This window comes from Phascolarctos cinereus, unplaced genomic scaffold (assembly GCF_003287225.1).
Source record: "Phascolarctos cinereus isolate Bilbo 61053 unplaced genomic scaffold, phaCin_HiC Scaffold_726;HRSCAF=1367, whole genome shotgun sequence".
Lineage (NCBI taxonomy): Eukaryota > Metazoa > Chordata > Mammalia > Diprotodontia > Phascolarctidae > Phascolarctos > Phascolarctos cinereus.
This window is the reverse complement of record NW_027556098.1, coordinates 71,848,337-71,863,650: the sequence shown is the minus strand read 5'-3', so window position 1 is coordinate 71,863,650 and position 15,314 is coordinate 71,848,337. Positions and strand designations below refer to the sequence as shown.

The 15,314-nt window shown below is 36.1% G+C and overlaps 1 protein-coding gene across 1 annotated transcript in view; it reads left to right on the top strand.

Moving 5' to 3' along the window:
• The window catches only part of LOC110203546 (uncharacterized), a 41,548-nt gene extending 26,490 nt beyond the window's left edge, over window positions 1-15,058 (top strand). Inside the window, exons 5-10 of the mRNA XM_078146132.1 lie at window positions 3,546-3,642; window positions 8,347-8,466; window positions 10,363-10,548; window positions 11,590-11,683; window positions 12,286-12,462; window positions 14,825-15,058. Coding sequence (XP_078002258.1) covers window positions 3,546-3,642; window positions 8,347-8,466; window positions 10,363-10,497 — 352 coding nt within the window. The 3' untranslated portion in view covers window positions 10,498-10,548; window positions 11,590-11,683; window positions 12,286-12,462; window positions 14,825-15,058. The remainder of the gene's footprint in view (window positions 1-3,545; window positions 3,643-8,346; window positions 8,467-10,362; window positions 10,549-11,589; window positions 11,684-12,285; window positions 12,463-14,824) is intronic.
• Window positions 15,059-15,314: the final 256 nt, after the last annotated feature.

The window sequence follows — 15,314 nt, the reverse complement described above, 5'->3', positions numbered from 1 at the left end:
AGATAGATAATACTGTTAATTAAGACTGTTTAGTTTCCTGGAGTCACAACTTACTGCCATGTTGCAGTTGTTCAGTCGTTTCAGAAAGTCCTAGGCCTTTGTGACCCCATTTAGGGTTTTCTTGGCAATGATACTGGAGTGGTTTGCCATTTCCTTCTCCTTTTACAAATAAGGAAACTAAGGCAAACAGGATTAAATGGGGTCATATACCTAATAAATATCTGAGACTGGATTTGAACTCAGAAGATGAATCTTTCTGACTCCAGGCCCAGCACTCTATCTGCTGTGCCACCTAGCTGCTCTTTACTGCCATTAGTTATCCACACTTTGAGCTCAGCCTACCTACAGGAAACAATTAAATACAGTTCATCTGCACCTGTGATAATGAAATAGTGACAGGAATTTCCAAAATAGTCTAACAATGACAAGGGATGCTGGGGTCCAGAGGATTGGGATGATGCTGTGCTCTTTCCCTTTCTACTAAGGGGCACCTCTGTTTTGGACCTATACACATAATGACTAGCTTTAGTGCTGGGGAGCCCTGACCACCCCTAAAAGAAAGGTCAACCTTATCACAGCCTTTGACTCTGTTTGCCACCACCCTGTAGCTCTAGGGAAAATTACTTAACGTAAAAGTTGGGCTTATGTGAGGGATCTCTCCAAATAAGGAAGTAGAAAAGTATTCAACCTACTCTCTATAAAACAGGTACTTATTTTATCAAAAGATGTGCTTACTAAACAGAAGACATAAAAGCACAGCATCTCTAGACCTCTTAAATTCACAATGTCCCCTCTAAGCCCAGAAACAACAATCTCAGATTTGATGTTTGGTCATTTATGGAGGACAGGCAGTCAGAGGTCTAGGCTCAGGTTTCCTAGTTGAGCCCCCCAAAGCTCTTGTGGCCACATGGGAAAAGTTGCTAGGCTACTGGGGTGGGTGGAAGAAAGGACAGCCCATCCTCCCACTACCCAGGAGAGAATTACTTGCTACATGTCCTAGGGAATGGGGGGGGGGGGTAGAGAAAGAGAAAGAGGGAGAGAGAGAGAGAGAGCCAGAAGATGCCTCTTCTTTTTAAATGATGCAACATCCCACCCCTCTCCTCCTATCACAGGGGTGTGAAAAGGACCAAAGAACCACAGAGTTTTTGCTGTGACATACTAAGATACTAATTTTGGGGAGACTGAGTCACCTGTCATTCATAAAAGGCAGATAGATAGAGCAGCTCTTGAGCATGTTCCATCCTCATGACATTAACATTAGAATAGACAGACAGACAGACATAAATAGACAAGCCTTTTACAGTAAATTCATTAATCACATTTGTTCTAAGAGTAAGCTGAGTCCTTTTTTGAGACTATAATTTGAGAAAGAACACAATTTGATAGTACTGTCATTATTGCCATTAAAATGTTCCAAATGTGGGCAGTTAGGTAGTGCAGTGGATAGAGTATCAGCCCTGAAGTCAGGAGAACCTGAGTTTAAACCCGGCCTCAGACCAAGCACTTGACACTTACTAGCTGTGTGACCCTGGGCAAGTCACTTAACCCCAATTGCCTAAAAAGAAAAATGTTCCAAATGCTTAGAGAGTCATGTGGCATAAGGTTGAACTTGCACATCTTTATTTTAGCTTTAAGGTTCATGAAATCTTATTTGGATAAGTAAGGATATGAATTGGATTTGTGATTTCACTGGTATAGAGAATGCTCCTAGTTAATGAAACTCCCCCTACCAATGTAGGCTGGCACTTCTGCAACTTAATGTTTAAGAGTATCGCTTAGCATAATGAGAGGCTGTCAGACAGCCAGTATGTGCCAGATGCACAGAGGCCTGTCTCTCCAGGCACGTTATTACATATATATATATATACACACACACACAAATCAGTACATCTATATATACTTATAAATATATGTAAATATATACACATTGTATAACACATTTATATAAATATATATATACATGTTTTCACATATACATATATGTACTAGGCTGCCTCTGTAGATATATTTATATGTATATATGAATTTTATTTGCATATATTCATATATAGTTCATTCAGTTTTTAGGAAATAACAAGCATTTTCCCTAATGAATTATTTTGCAGACAGTACAAAGTTCTTTCATTAAGACTTTTAAGTGAATAAATTAAATGGTTTAGCTATTCATTTAAAAGTATTGATCTAGTTATACCCTATCAAAAAATAATTTAAAAAATTTTTCTTTTTGTCTGAACTTAACAAGAGTTAACATAAAGTGAACATGGCAACATATAGAGTAGAAAACAAGAGGCTTATGCATGGAATTGAGAATCTCTACTATTATATGGAGCTTGCGTTCCTTTTTTTTTAGCATATAATACATTCAAAATGTAACTTTCCAATCTGCCCTACTTGCATATGATTCATTCTGGTCTTCTGTTATCTTTTGTATAGTAATAAAAGCTTCTGTTTGTTTGTTTGTTTGTTTTGGTGATACTATACTTAACAACCTGTTTCTCTCACCCTCTCCTCTCATCTCCCTCCTTTTGCCCCCTCCCTTCTAAAAAGAAAATTTTTTTAAAGTATCATAACAAACACGGACAGTCCAGCAAAACAAATACCCACATTGGCACTATCCAAAAATGTATGTCTCATTCTGCATCTTGAGTCCATCACTTCCCCTTTCAGGAGAGAAGTAGCATGATTCATTATTCATCCCCTGGAATTGTGGTTGATCATTTTATAATTAGAATTCTCAAGTCTTTCACATTTGTTTTTCTTCATGACATCATGTGATAATTTCTTCACATTATTATGATAAATTCTTTCACTGGTTCTGCTTATTTCATTTTGCATCAGTTCATAGAAGTCTTCCCAGGTTTCTCTAGCATCATTCTTGTATAATTTCTTACTGTCCAATAATTTTCTATTTCTTTAATATACCATAATATACCAGCCATTCTCCAATAATGAATATCCTATTACTCCCCAGTTCTTTGTCCTGCAAAAAAGGTCTATAACTATTTTGATACCTATGGGTCCTATCCATTTTTTTTAAAAAAGGTTCTTTGGGATATGGCCCTAGAAATGGCATTATTCAACAAAGTGTATAGACAATTTAATGACCTTTGGGGCCTAGTACCAAACTATTTTCCTGAATGCCAGACCGAGTCACAGTTTCACCAACAATACTTTTATGTACTTGTTTTCACATACCACTCCAAAAGTTGTCATTTTCATTTGTAATTATCTTTGTCGATCTGATTGGTATAATGTAGAAGCTCAGAGTTGCTTAGATTTACATTTTTCTGCCTTTTTTTCTACCTTTGACTTTTTGGCTCTCATTCAATACTAGAGTTGGAAGATATATCAGGGTTCATTGAGTTTCAAGGCTTTTATTTAATCAGTGCAATAAATGGAAGGTCAGAAAAGCTAAGTTGACACAGCTAATTAATTGAAATTAGAACTGGATTCTAGAACTAGAACTAAAACTAGAATTTAAGTCTCTTGAATTCCAAGTCAGTTTTATTGCCAGTTGTATCAAACTCTTCTTTTTTCTTTTGTAGAGAACTGGAATTTAAACAGGAAGAGCTGAAATTGAAAAAATTGTCTCTAGAGGTAAATCAAAGATATAGAGAGGACCTCGAAGTTATCCGTATGAAGGTAAGGCAGTACCATTTCTGGATGCTTTTCCCTATTTATTCAAGAAAGATTTGTTGATTGTTGGTTGTTGTTCACAGTAATGAAAGTGGTGGGAAATGGGCAATGAGGATGACTGTTAAAGTTATGAATAAAAGTGGTGCCCACATTAATGCATGTGAGAGAAATGCTTCCTGTTTCATTTATACATTTTTCTTGAACTAGCCAATCATCTTCAATCTTACTGACAACACTGCTTGGCCTACCAAGGCTGCTTTTAGAAATCACAGAAGGTCAATTGACAACCCTTTCTCACCACTTGATGCCTAATTTTATTTGTCACTCTTTATGCAGTCCTCTATGGAAACCATGTGGGAAGCCTTGCCTTCTCCCTCATTTATTTGTCTCATCCATGAATCATCCAAAATTCCCAAGTGACACATCTACTTGATCCAAAGAACCATTATCAGCAGGGAGTCCCTATTTTCTTTGCTTCCCCTCTTCTTCTAATCTATTAACTACTTCTAAGTCTTGGATAAAATGGGATTCAGCAACTCTATTCTGCTTCATGAGATGGAGTTCTAGTAGATTTTACTATCCCCTCCATAAATGTGCCTCCTACATCTTTGAGAGCCTCAGCCTTACCATCATTTATCTGCTTTGCTTTTATACCCTGAAGTTCCTTGATATTGTCATCTTAACTACTTATGCAAAGTACCTCTGGCTCATACATTCCATTATAACATTGAAACCTTAGGACTTCTGAACCATTCCATCCTGTGTTTCAGTTGAACTTTCTTTTATATATTGTCTACTCCAATTTTAGTCTAGAAAGAGCTTCTGAAGACTAGGAAATTTCTAGTGTTTTTTTTCTCTTTGTATCTCCATTGCTTAGCACAGTGCTTTGCAGATAGCAACTGTTTAATATGTTCTTTGCATCATTCAGAGGCCCTCACTGAATTATTACCAATTTTATACTTATTATTCATTCCCTACCCAATTTGGTCTTCTGGTCCTGAAAGAAAGCAAAATCATCAGGTATAATTCATCCTGGAGAGTTTCTTATTCTAGGCAAGCTTTTTAAGTGTGATTTTCAAGGACATAGGATTAACTTGGATTGGTAGGTGTGGAGTAAAGGTATTTAAGGTAGAAGAAAAAGCATGGGCAGAGGCACAGAGAACAAGTTACATGCAATAGATGATGAAGTTGGTTTGGCAGATTGAAGGTGACTATGGGATGCAGCCTTTAAAATACATATTTTTCTATTAAAATATTCTATTTTTTCTCCTTTCTACCTTTGCCCCTAACCTGGAAATTGGGAGAGGGAGAGGGAAAATTAAAATTGTTGTAACAAAATTGCATAATCAAAAAAATCCCACATGATATATCCATGCCCAAAACATATTTCGTTTTACAGAGCAAGTCCATCACTTTTCTGGCAGGAAGTGTGTAGCATGGCACCAACATCACTCTTCTGGAATTGTATGGTTTGGTCATTGAGTTGATTGGGATTCTTTCAGAGTTGTTTATCTTTATAAAATTGTTGTTATATACATTGTTCTCCTAGTTCAGCTCATTTCACTCTGCATCAGTATGCAGGTCTTCCATGTTTGCTGAAAACTTTTTCTCCTTTTCATCATTTCTTAGGGCATAACTAATACTCCATGACCTTAATATAATACTATAATTTGTTCAGTGGGCATCCCTACATTTTCATTCTTTTTTATATCTCCAGAAGGTCTGATGTAAGTATTGCTTATATGCCATACAGATGAGTCCTTTAACTCTTCCTTTGACAGAATTAGAGAATAGATTTTGTTGTAGTATTACTGGGCAAAGGGTATACATTGTTAGGTTACTTTTTTTTTTTTTTGGTGAGGCAGTTGGGGTTAAGTGACTTGCGCAGGGTTACACAGCTAGTAAGTGTCAAGTGTCTGGTCTGAGACTGGATTTGAACTCAAGTCCTTCTGACCACAGGGCTGGTGCTCTATTCACTGTACCACCTACCTGCCCCTGTTAGGTTACTTTTAAGACATGATTTTGAATTTTTTTCCTGACTTGCTGTACCAAGGCACAGTTATACCAATAGTTGCATAATTAGTGTGTTTGCCAAAATGCTTCCAACAAGTGTCATTCTACTTTTTGTCATCTTTGCCAATCTCATGCATTAGATATAGAAGAACATGAGAGTTGCTTTTAATGTATTTCTCTAATTCTTAGTTATTTGACAGATTGTTTCATTTATTTGTTGATAGCAGCTAGGATTTCTTCCCTTAAGAACTTAAGAGTATGTATTAATGATTAAAGCATAAGAAGACTGGAAAAGTTTGGATAATTATGTGACATTCCAATTTTACAAAAGAGGAAAATGAGGCTTAAAGAAATTAAGTAAATTGCCAAGGCCATGTCACTCTAGGCAAAAAATCAGTGTTAGAAGCTATGTCTACTGAATTAAGCCATTGCTGCTTCATGATGCTGATAAATGATTTCAGTTATCTTGTCCATTCATTTGGAAGAGAAAGTGACTGGATGCTAAAAGGAGGGAGGGTGTTGACAGAGCTCAAGAAGCATGAAGATATAGGGACCCCAATTTGAACCATGTTTGTGCAAATAGTGAAAAAACTATTCCAACAAAAGTGGGAGAATAGGCTGAATATGGAGAACAGAGTATATAGATGAAATGTAAGAGAAATGAAACATAAATCGTGAATGTAAGGAACCAGGAAGATGATGGCATCATTGAAATTGATGAGGAAACATTAAAAGCTATTTGAGTCTTAGAAAGATGCATTTTTTTTATATGACTTGTCATTATGGAACCTATATTGTGATCTTGGCCTTCCTTCCTAAATCATACACTTTAGAATTGTGTGGTAGATTGAGATCTTCCTCATGGGGCCTGTAGTTTCTAGATAATTCTAAAAAACAAAACAAAGCCCAACACTATTACATTTTAGAAAATGTGGACACTTTCTTATGTCCAGGCTTAATGGTAATTCTCAAATGATTTCTCAAAGATTATTTAGAATGGTTCTGCCATGATCACATCAGTTTCATAGGATTAAATCCAACTTCCTGCTTACATATTGCCAAGATATCCTTGTTATTTAGTGAATAAAGTTGAGATCCAGTGCCTTCCATGTTCTAACACCAAAGAGGTTTCCATCTTTAATTCCTAGCGTACCACCACACGAATCTTGTAGTCCAGTCAAGCAGACTTAATTGTCATGCCTCAAATGCACCTCAATGCAATTCTACCATATCTTTACTTATGTAGTTTCTTCTACCTGGAATGTCTGCCTTACCTTCTCTGCTGTTCAAATCTTTATTTTTCCTTATCCCATTTAAGGATCTTGACTCTGAGGTCTCTTTGATGGTGGTGAGTCCCTGTCTAGAACTGCCATATCATAAGAAGCTCTGGCTACACTCTTCATTTCAAGTCTGGCTCACTCTTTGTTCTGCCCCACCTCCACACAGGCTGTCTTAGTCGAGGTGGTAATGGAATCCCTCAGCTCCCACTCTCTAGTTCTCCTTTATTCATTATGTTCCCCAATCATAATGTAAGTTCCTTGAGACTAGGGACCACTTTGTTGTCTAGTTTTTGTATTGCCATAGATTAGCAGAGGACCTGGCATATGATGCACTTATTAAATGTCTCATCTTCCTACTCCCTCTCCATATACACATACAAATATATGTGTATGTATATCTATGTGTATATATACACATGTATTATAGATATACACACATACTATATATGTGCACATATAGGCATGTGTGTGTGTGTCTGTATCCTCTGTCTAAGGCTAGGTTACTTCTTCATCAAGACTCCTCTAACATTCTTTTATATATGTACACATATAGACCTGTGTGTGTGTGTGTGTGTGTGTGTGTGTGTGTGTGTGTCCTTTATCTAAGGCCAGGTTACTTCTTTGTCAAGCCTCCTCTAACATTCTTCCAGCTGGAAGTGGTCTTGCCACTCTAATTTCCCATAGTATGGAGCCACACAGCTCTTATAGAACTTCCTTTGGTTTCGTTTGTGAATATCTCTTCCAGTCCATTCCACTGAATTATGAACCCTAGGAGGCAGAAACTGTCTTTTCTCCACAGAAAGAGAGGCTACATTGTGTAGTATTAGGACAGAAGACCTATATTCAAGTCCTTCTGTTGGCACATTCTGGATGTCTAACCTCACCAAGCCCATTTAGCATCTCAGGGCTCTGGGCAGCTCTCTGCAACCAAATAGCAGTGAAGGTGCCCGCCCTGCCTTGAAAAAGTAAGAGTAGGTTCTTCACCTGCAGCTCCATTTACCTTTGGATTCCAAGTCCCTATCCCTATCATCATCTTTTTTCCCTAACCATTTCTGTATTCCTATCTATCCCTATACTCATTCTTATCTCTATCTCAATGTCTATCCCTATCCCCCTCCCGATCCTGTTCCTATGCCCATCCCAACCCCATCCCATCTCTATCACCCTTATCCCTGACCTCATTTACATCCCAAGCCATAACCAGATTCCTATGCCCCACAGCAACTAGATGTGGAATTTGTGGATCAATATTGATTGAGTGAATAGATCTTAGATGGTTAACTAAAGAGCAGAGAGCCCAGAGATGAAGCTTTAGTAGGTACAAACCAGCTAGTTAGGAAACAGTTTTGAAAGTTGGAGAGGAAAAAGATGGAATAACATGAAAATGACATAATCCTTTTGGTTGAACAATTTTCAGACTGAGGACCTGCTTAATAAAACAAAACAATATTCAACCACATTTGAAGAGAATATGGAAACTAAGAAAGTGGAAAAAACAGCAAAAGAAAAATTATCGGCCCCAGATCATTCTCATTCAGTAAGTCAGCCTGATTCTTGAATCAAATGAAGAGTTCAGTCTGCTCTAATTTCCTCCTCAAGTTGAATGTACAAATTCTATCATGGAATTCTCCAGCTATCTTCCTGATGAATTTCACCATTACCAATGTCAGAGTTTGGTAGAAGGGGGAAGCATATCAAGATTCCTTTGGGAAAAGAGAGAGGAATCACTCTACTACACCATCTTCAGATTTGGCTCTTCCATTTACTAGCTCTGTGGAAGCTTAGACAAGTCACTTTACTACACAGTCTCCTTTTTAATCTCATATGTAAGGTAGAGATTAAAAAGGAGAACTACTGTGAGAAGTATACTCTTCCCTTTTGCACATAAATTCAACTGAGGAGAAATGCTCTGGAGACATATTGGACAAACTAATTAAAAAAGCACTCTAAATATATTGAAGAGGATGAGGACCACATACCAATTAATGGGGTTTCAAAAGGGGTTTTTGCTCTGTCAGAACAAAAGTCTCACAACAGAGAAGGGAGAGATGGAGCCTGTTTTGACTTTGGCAAGGAATTTGACAAGGGCATTTGGAGCAATGAATGGTAGATGCCAAGAATAGAAAAGATGATGAAAATAAGGGTGGAGTGGAGCAGGGAAGCTGTCACAAAAATCTGTTCTTTTAGTCACTGATATGGATTAAAGCAAAGTAACTTGCTTATCAGATTTGTAGTTGACTTATACTGAGAAAAGAGATACCTAACAAATCAGAGGATATTGGGATCCCAAAAGATCAGGCTAGTATAGTATTTCTGAATCTTATGAAAATGAAGTTGAATCAGTTTAAATGTAATATTAAATCCTTAGCTTCAAAAGCACAAATACAGGAAAGTTCACATTCTTTACTCATCTTGTAAATTCTTTTTTTTTTCTTTTTTCTTGTTTTCAAGATAAATTTTCTGTGTTTCTGTAACTTTATACTCTCATATAAATAAAATACAAAAGTTTAGCTTTTCCTTTCCCCTTTAAAATTTGGCTTTATTTATTTATCAGTGACCTCTAACCTGTGTGCTTAGAAGAATGTAAGCTATTACCTTGAAATAAGCTGAATTCATTTTAGCACTAAATTTTCTGAAGTCCAATATTATGGATGAATATCTTTTATTTGAATGTTTTTAAATTAATACATATGTCTATGTCTATCTATGTGTCTATCTAATCTAGTGTCTATCTATCATCTATAATTGTGGGCAAATAATTTGGAGAAAGCTTCTGTCTTAGCTATACATGATAGCCAATTTTTATAGCAGTCTCACTAGAAAACATTTTCTATCCTGGGTGCCATCAATTACCTGCACTTGTTTTGTATTGTGAATCTGAGAACTGGTAGAGTATCACTGTCTTTGTTAATAGTAAGTAATTTGGTTCAGCCTTACAGGGCTAGGGTCTGGAAGAGTGAATATTTGGTGAATGAGCAATAGCTAAAAAGCAGATGATGCATGTCAGTGGCTGGTGTTTCTTTGCCTGCTTATGATAAGCTAAGCACCATTATTATGATGATCAGTTGGGGTTAGGTGGATCAAAATTTTTTGCAGACTGAATCATTGCGTTTTGCTGCCGTTGCAGGTAGCTTATATTTCCTTAATCACATTACAGATGGTTAGTCCTAGAAGGAACCTCAGAGTTCATCTATTTCAGCCCACCCATTTTATAGGTGAGAAGAATGAGGCCTAGAGAAGACATTCAGCTAGTCAGCTACCCAGCTAAGACTTCAGGTCTGCTGGCCCTAAATCTGGTGCTCTAGGTTCTTCACCATACATGAGGTGTAGTTGTTGCTTAGCAGTAGGAGCCAATTAACAGCTACTAGTGTCTCTTGCTAATACTAGTAAGACAATTATATTGTTATACTCACTGAATTATTCATATTCTTAGATGCCAGGATCAAAAAAAGAACAGCAACAACAAGAACAAGAAGCAATAATAGTAGAAGCAGAAGCAGAAGCAGAAGCAGAAGAAGAAGAAGAAGAAGAAGAAAGAAGAAGAAGAAGAAGAAGAGAAAGAGATTAGTAGAGACAAATCTACAGTTACTAGGGCTCAAAAGATGCTATCCATGTTCTGGTAAGATATGTGCTTTTGTATACAGATAAAAAAAATTCTTAATGAACAAAAAAAATCATTTTTTTCTGATGGGTTATACCTGTTTGGTTACCATCTTGTTGCTTTTTTTTTTTTTTTTTGCTTTTTGGTGAGGCAATCAGGGTTAAGTGACTTGCCCTGGGTCACACAAGCTAGTAAGTGTCAAGTGTCTGAGGCTAGATGAGGACCTGAGTTCAAATCTAAGACTCCAAGACCAGAGCTCTATCCACTGTGCCACCTAGCTTCCCCCATTTTTCCTTTATGTTAGAGAACCTCATTATTCATAAAAGGACTCTCAGGTGTTCACAACCTCCTCAAATGGGTGCTAGCATAAAGGAGAGGGGTCAAACTCATGGCCTGTGGGTGTGACCCATGGGGAGGAATCCATTTCTATTTGAGTTTGCCAACACTGGCAAAGACGAAAGAGTACAGGACATAGACTCTGAGAATCTAGGTCAAATCATGACTCTACCGCTTCTTCTTGTGTGACTTTAGTCAAGTAATTTCAGATCAATGGATTTCATATTTCTCATCCATAAAAAGAAGGGGTCATATCAGTTGACATAGCCACTGTTACTTCCAAATATAACTCAATGATCCTACACTCCTTAGAAGGCAAATCATATATTAGTTGTGGTTGAGGTAGAGGAGAAAGGGATAGAGAGATGCTACTGTGCCATTTACATATATAGACACATATTTCCCTTAATTGGCTTTTATATCATTACTTTTACAGATAAGCCAGATTAGCTCCTGCCCCTTCCCTTGTACAAATGCTGAGATAATATGTGTGTATGTATGTGCATATGTGTATATATGTATATGAGTATATATGTATATAAGGTAGACATATTCTACAAAATACACGACTTCAGACTCCTTTGACATGTGGCTTTGTCTTTCTTTGAGAACTGAAATTCATGAATTTTTTTATAGTGTGTTTTAAGCAACTTTTTGCATTATAGTAGTATTTATTTTTATGTTTTATTAACTATTTTTCTCCCAAACTTTGGATGATTCTAGCAATATCAAAGGATTCTGTGGCCTGAACTTATTTCATTTTAAAAAACGTGAATGACCAAAGAAAGTATATAAGCTGGAAAACTATGGACAAAAGGTAAATTTCCATTATGTTAAACTTGACATGAAGATTTAACTGTGTATATTTTCCCATTTTAATTACTAAAGGATGAGTCTCCATTAGGTAGGCTCCAGTTCAATTTATTTTGGCCAATTAAAGTTATTGAGCACACTTTTGGAGGTAGATAGTTTCCCTCTCATCTTGTCTTGCTTAGCCTCTTGTAACAGGTTAAATTATTTTAGTATTAATGCATTCCCCTACAAATATATGTGAAGATATATTAAGCATTTTGCATATTTTAGAGCAATTTTCTTTCAAAAAGAATTCAAAGTATTTCTACTGCAAAAAATAAAATTTCTCTCTGTTACAAAGCTCTCAACAAATTTCTTGTTCTCATGTGCATGACTGACATGCAGATCATCCACAGAGATAAAGGTAAGAGAAGAGAGTAAGAGGATGGGAGATAATCTACACAGTAGCCTTGAAAAGCAAAATTAGGACACACAAATATGCTGTCAGATGAGGGGCTTTTGGAACAAATGCTCTCAAAGGCTCCTTTGAGTGTTGACCTGATCGACTATGGTTATATTAACAAAAGGCAATATAAGCTTTTAAATACAGTCTATCTTGACTTCTAGCTATTGGATAGTGCCAATCATCCCTTTGGTACTCCGGTGCAATTGATATCAGAGTGGACAGAAACACAAGTTGGTATGTGGTTATCAGGATTTGGAATGAAAACATATATGATGGAATTTGAATTAAAAAATATGAGAGGTGAATGCCTCCTAACACTCGACACTAACCAGCTAAAAGTAAGCTTTAACGTTGGCTTTTTATCAGACACCATTAGAGAATAACATTATAATAACCTATTTTTAGGAGAGCATGGGTGCAAAATGTATAGTACAAGTAATGTGATATCTATGTATGTTCTATTCTCCAACCTTATTTACTTACCCTTTCCTCCTAACATCATTTCCTCATATCCAAGGAAGTCCGTTTCCTCCTTTTTAAATGTAGTGCCAAGAAATGAGCTTTTTTTCTTTTTCTTTTTTTTTTGTGAGGCAATTGGAGTTAAGTGACTTGCCCAGGGTTACACAGCTAGTAAGTGTCATGTGTCTGAACCTGCATTTGAACTCAGGTCCTCCTGAGTCCAGGTCTGGTGCTCTATTCACTGCGCCACCTAGCTGCCCCTAAGAAATGCTTATTTTTGAGTGTTATTTGTTAAAGCTCTTATTTTTAGTGTACCTGCCATGTGGTCATTCTTTTTTAGACTCTGTATAAACAAATACTGGTAAGTAGACAAAGCAGTATTATATTTTGATAAGTTAGATCAAATTTCACTGAGATTTACAAACATTAATTATGGAAAATGTCGAAGTCCCATTTCATTTGTAGTAATAAAATGTTGCTTTTTTAAAAATAAGCTTTAAATAGCAATACCTAGTTAGATCCTATGTCATTGACTTTAGAAGAACTTGATCAGAGGAACATAACTGGTTACACAAAGGGAAACCAGAAAAACTCCACCTGGATTGTTCAGTTCTCACCTAAGATAATATTATTCTGAGAACTTTTTAAGTATAGCTCCCCTCACAGCATATTTCTAGAATTTCTCTAAGATATATTACGTGATTTGATAAGTCCATTTAAGCTGTAAATCTCTGATACTCTGACCCTCTAGTTTGAAGTCAAATGAATCTGATGTGCAGTATCTGTTAATTAAAATTGAAAAAAAAAACATTTTTAGACTATTCCAAAAGCGAAAGAGGCTCCTAGCCTCTAAAAAAAAAATAATAAATGCATGAGAAATTGTATTTCTACATGTAATTAGGATATAAGAAGCCCCAACTCTCTTTTCAGAATGTTGAGCTATGATGCTAGTTCCTTAATTTATTTTAGGGTTGTACAATGTAATATTTTACTTCATTCAGACCTAGAAATGTCTAAACATCTACCTGTCCTCACAACCTAAAAATTGGGCCTAGTTCAATACAAAAAATGGGATGTGGTGGAGATGGGGAGCAGCCTTGTTCCAGCAAAGACCATGTGGGGACTATGTGTATCTTACCATCAATGGAAAAAATTCTGGACTTGAAGGGCTTTCTTTAATGCTGAAAGGCCTGGCTTGAGCCAGAAAAGCAAAGCTGGATTGTTTCACTTTATTTTGATTCCCAAAGTTGTCCTGGGTTTTTTGCCTTATGTCCATTGTTTGTTAACCTAAAAACATTATGAAAGAAGTTCAAGAGGGAATGCACACCTTCTATAATTCCCCAAACCTCCCATCAAAAAATAAATTAGCTGTTTGGGATATTGTTTTGTTTTGTTTTTAACCATTAGGGCCAACAATTGTCTAGCCTCACAGAAGGAACAAAACTGATCTTTACATGTAGCTTGGCGATTCAGTCCCATTACTTTGCCACACTTTGTGTACAGCATTTTATCTCTTCATCCAAACTTTAAATTTTATGTTGTAAAGCAGCATCACATTTTCCTTCCTTTCTTCTCCCCTGTCTGCAGTTTCCATTTTAAACAGTAATTAACTTTTAAAGCAAGAGTTCTTAACTTGGGATCCTTGAACTTAGCTTTAAAAATATATATTGACTCCATTTCAGGATAGTTGAATTCCTTTATATAATACAACATATTTTAATTTATGAATTTAAAAACATTATTTGAATAAGTGGTCCATCTATAGGCTTCAGTAGATTGCCAAACGGGTTTATGACACAAAAAAGGTTGAGTCCCTCCTTTAAAGTTAGGTAACATTTTGTCTCTTTCTTGCCCTAGCTTCTAACCTAAAAAGTCAAGTTAGAGAAAATATTTCTTGAGAAATATGATTTGGTCTCTAATTTGGGAGTTTATTTTTTTTCCTGTTGCTATACCTGATTATTTCAGTGTAGATATAGAAACTCTCTCTGCACTTAGACTATATAATATAAGTTCATTCCCCTTCCTTTCTCCCCCACCTTTTTTAAACCACAGAACAATCTGTTTTCAGCCATAGATGCAAGATATATTCCTATGGAATATTTTCCTAAGGTTATAAAATCTGGGTTCCTCAGAAAGGATCCCAACGAAGTTTCATTTTCAGGTTCACCATGTAAAGAATTAGAAAATCTATTGATTTGAATCAATAAATGTAAAATTACACTTTCAATTTTCTTTCCAAAGTGCCTCGGTGTCTACAAGAGGAAACACCGCAAGAAAATACTTAAGCGTATTGAGAGACTTCAAATCCTAGAAGATGCAATAAAGAATTTTAACAACGAAATTTATAATAGAGAAGACAAATGGAAAATATGACAAACAGAAAAATAGAATCAGCAGTATAATATTTATTTTAATTTTAACCATTCCACTTTCACCCAAATATTGTTTTAGCAGAGGATAAGTCTACATAAGTCCAATACTTTTAATAATATAGATGAAATAATAATATGCAATATACTATGTTTCTAAATAAACTGATTATAACATACTCATGTGCTCTCCTTTTTATGGGCTTTAGATCTGAAATTTCATCAGTGTGTGTGAAAGGCATAGTGCAAAAAGCAAACCTGTCCTCCCCTAATCTAACAGAGATTTTCAGTCTTTTTCAATCATGTCTGAACTTTGTGACCGCTCTCTATAACGGCTTTGGAAAACTTGCCTTGAACATAAA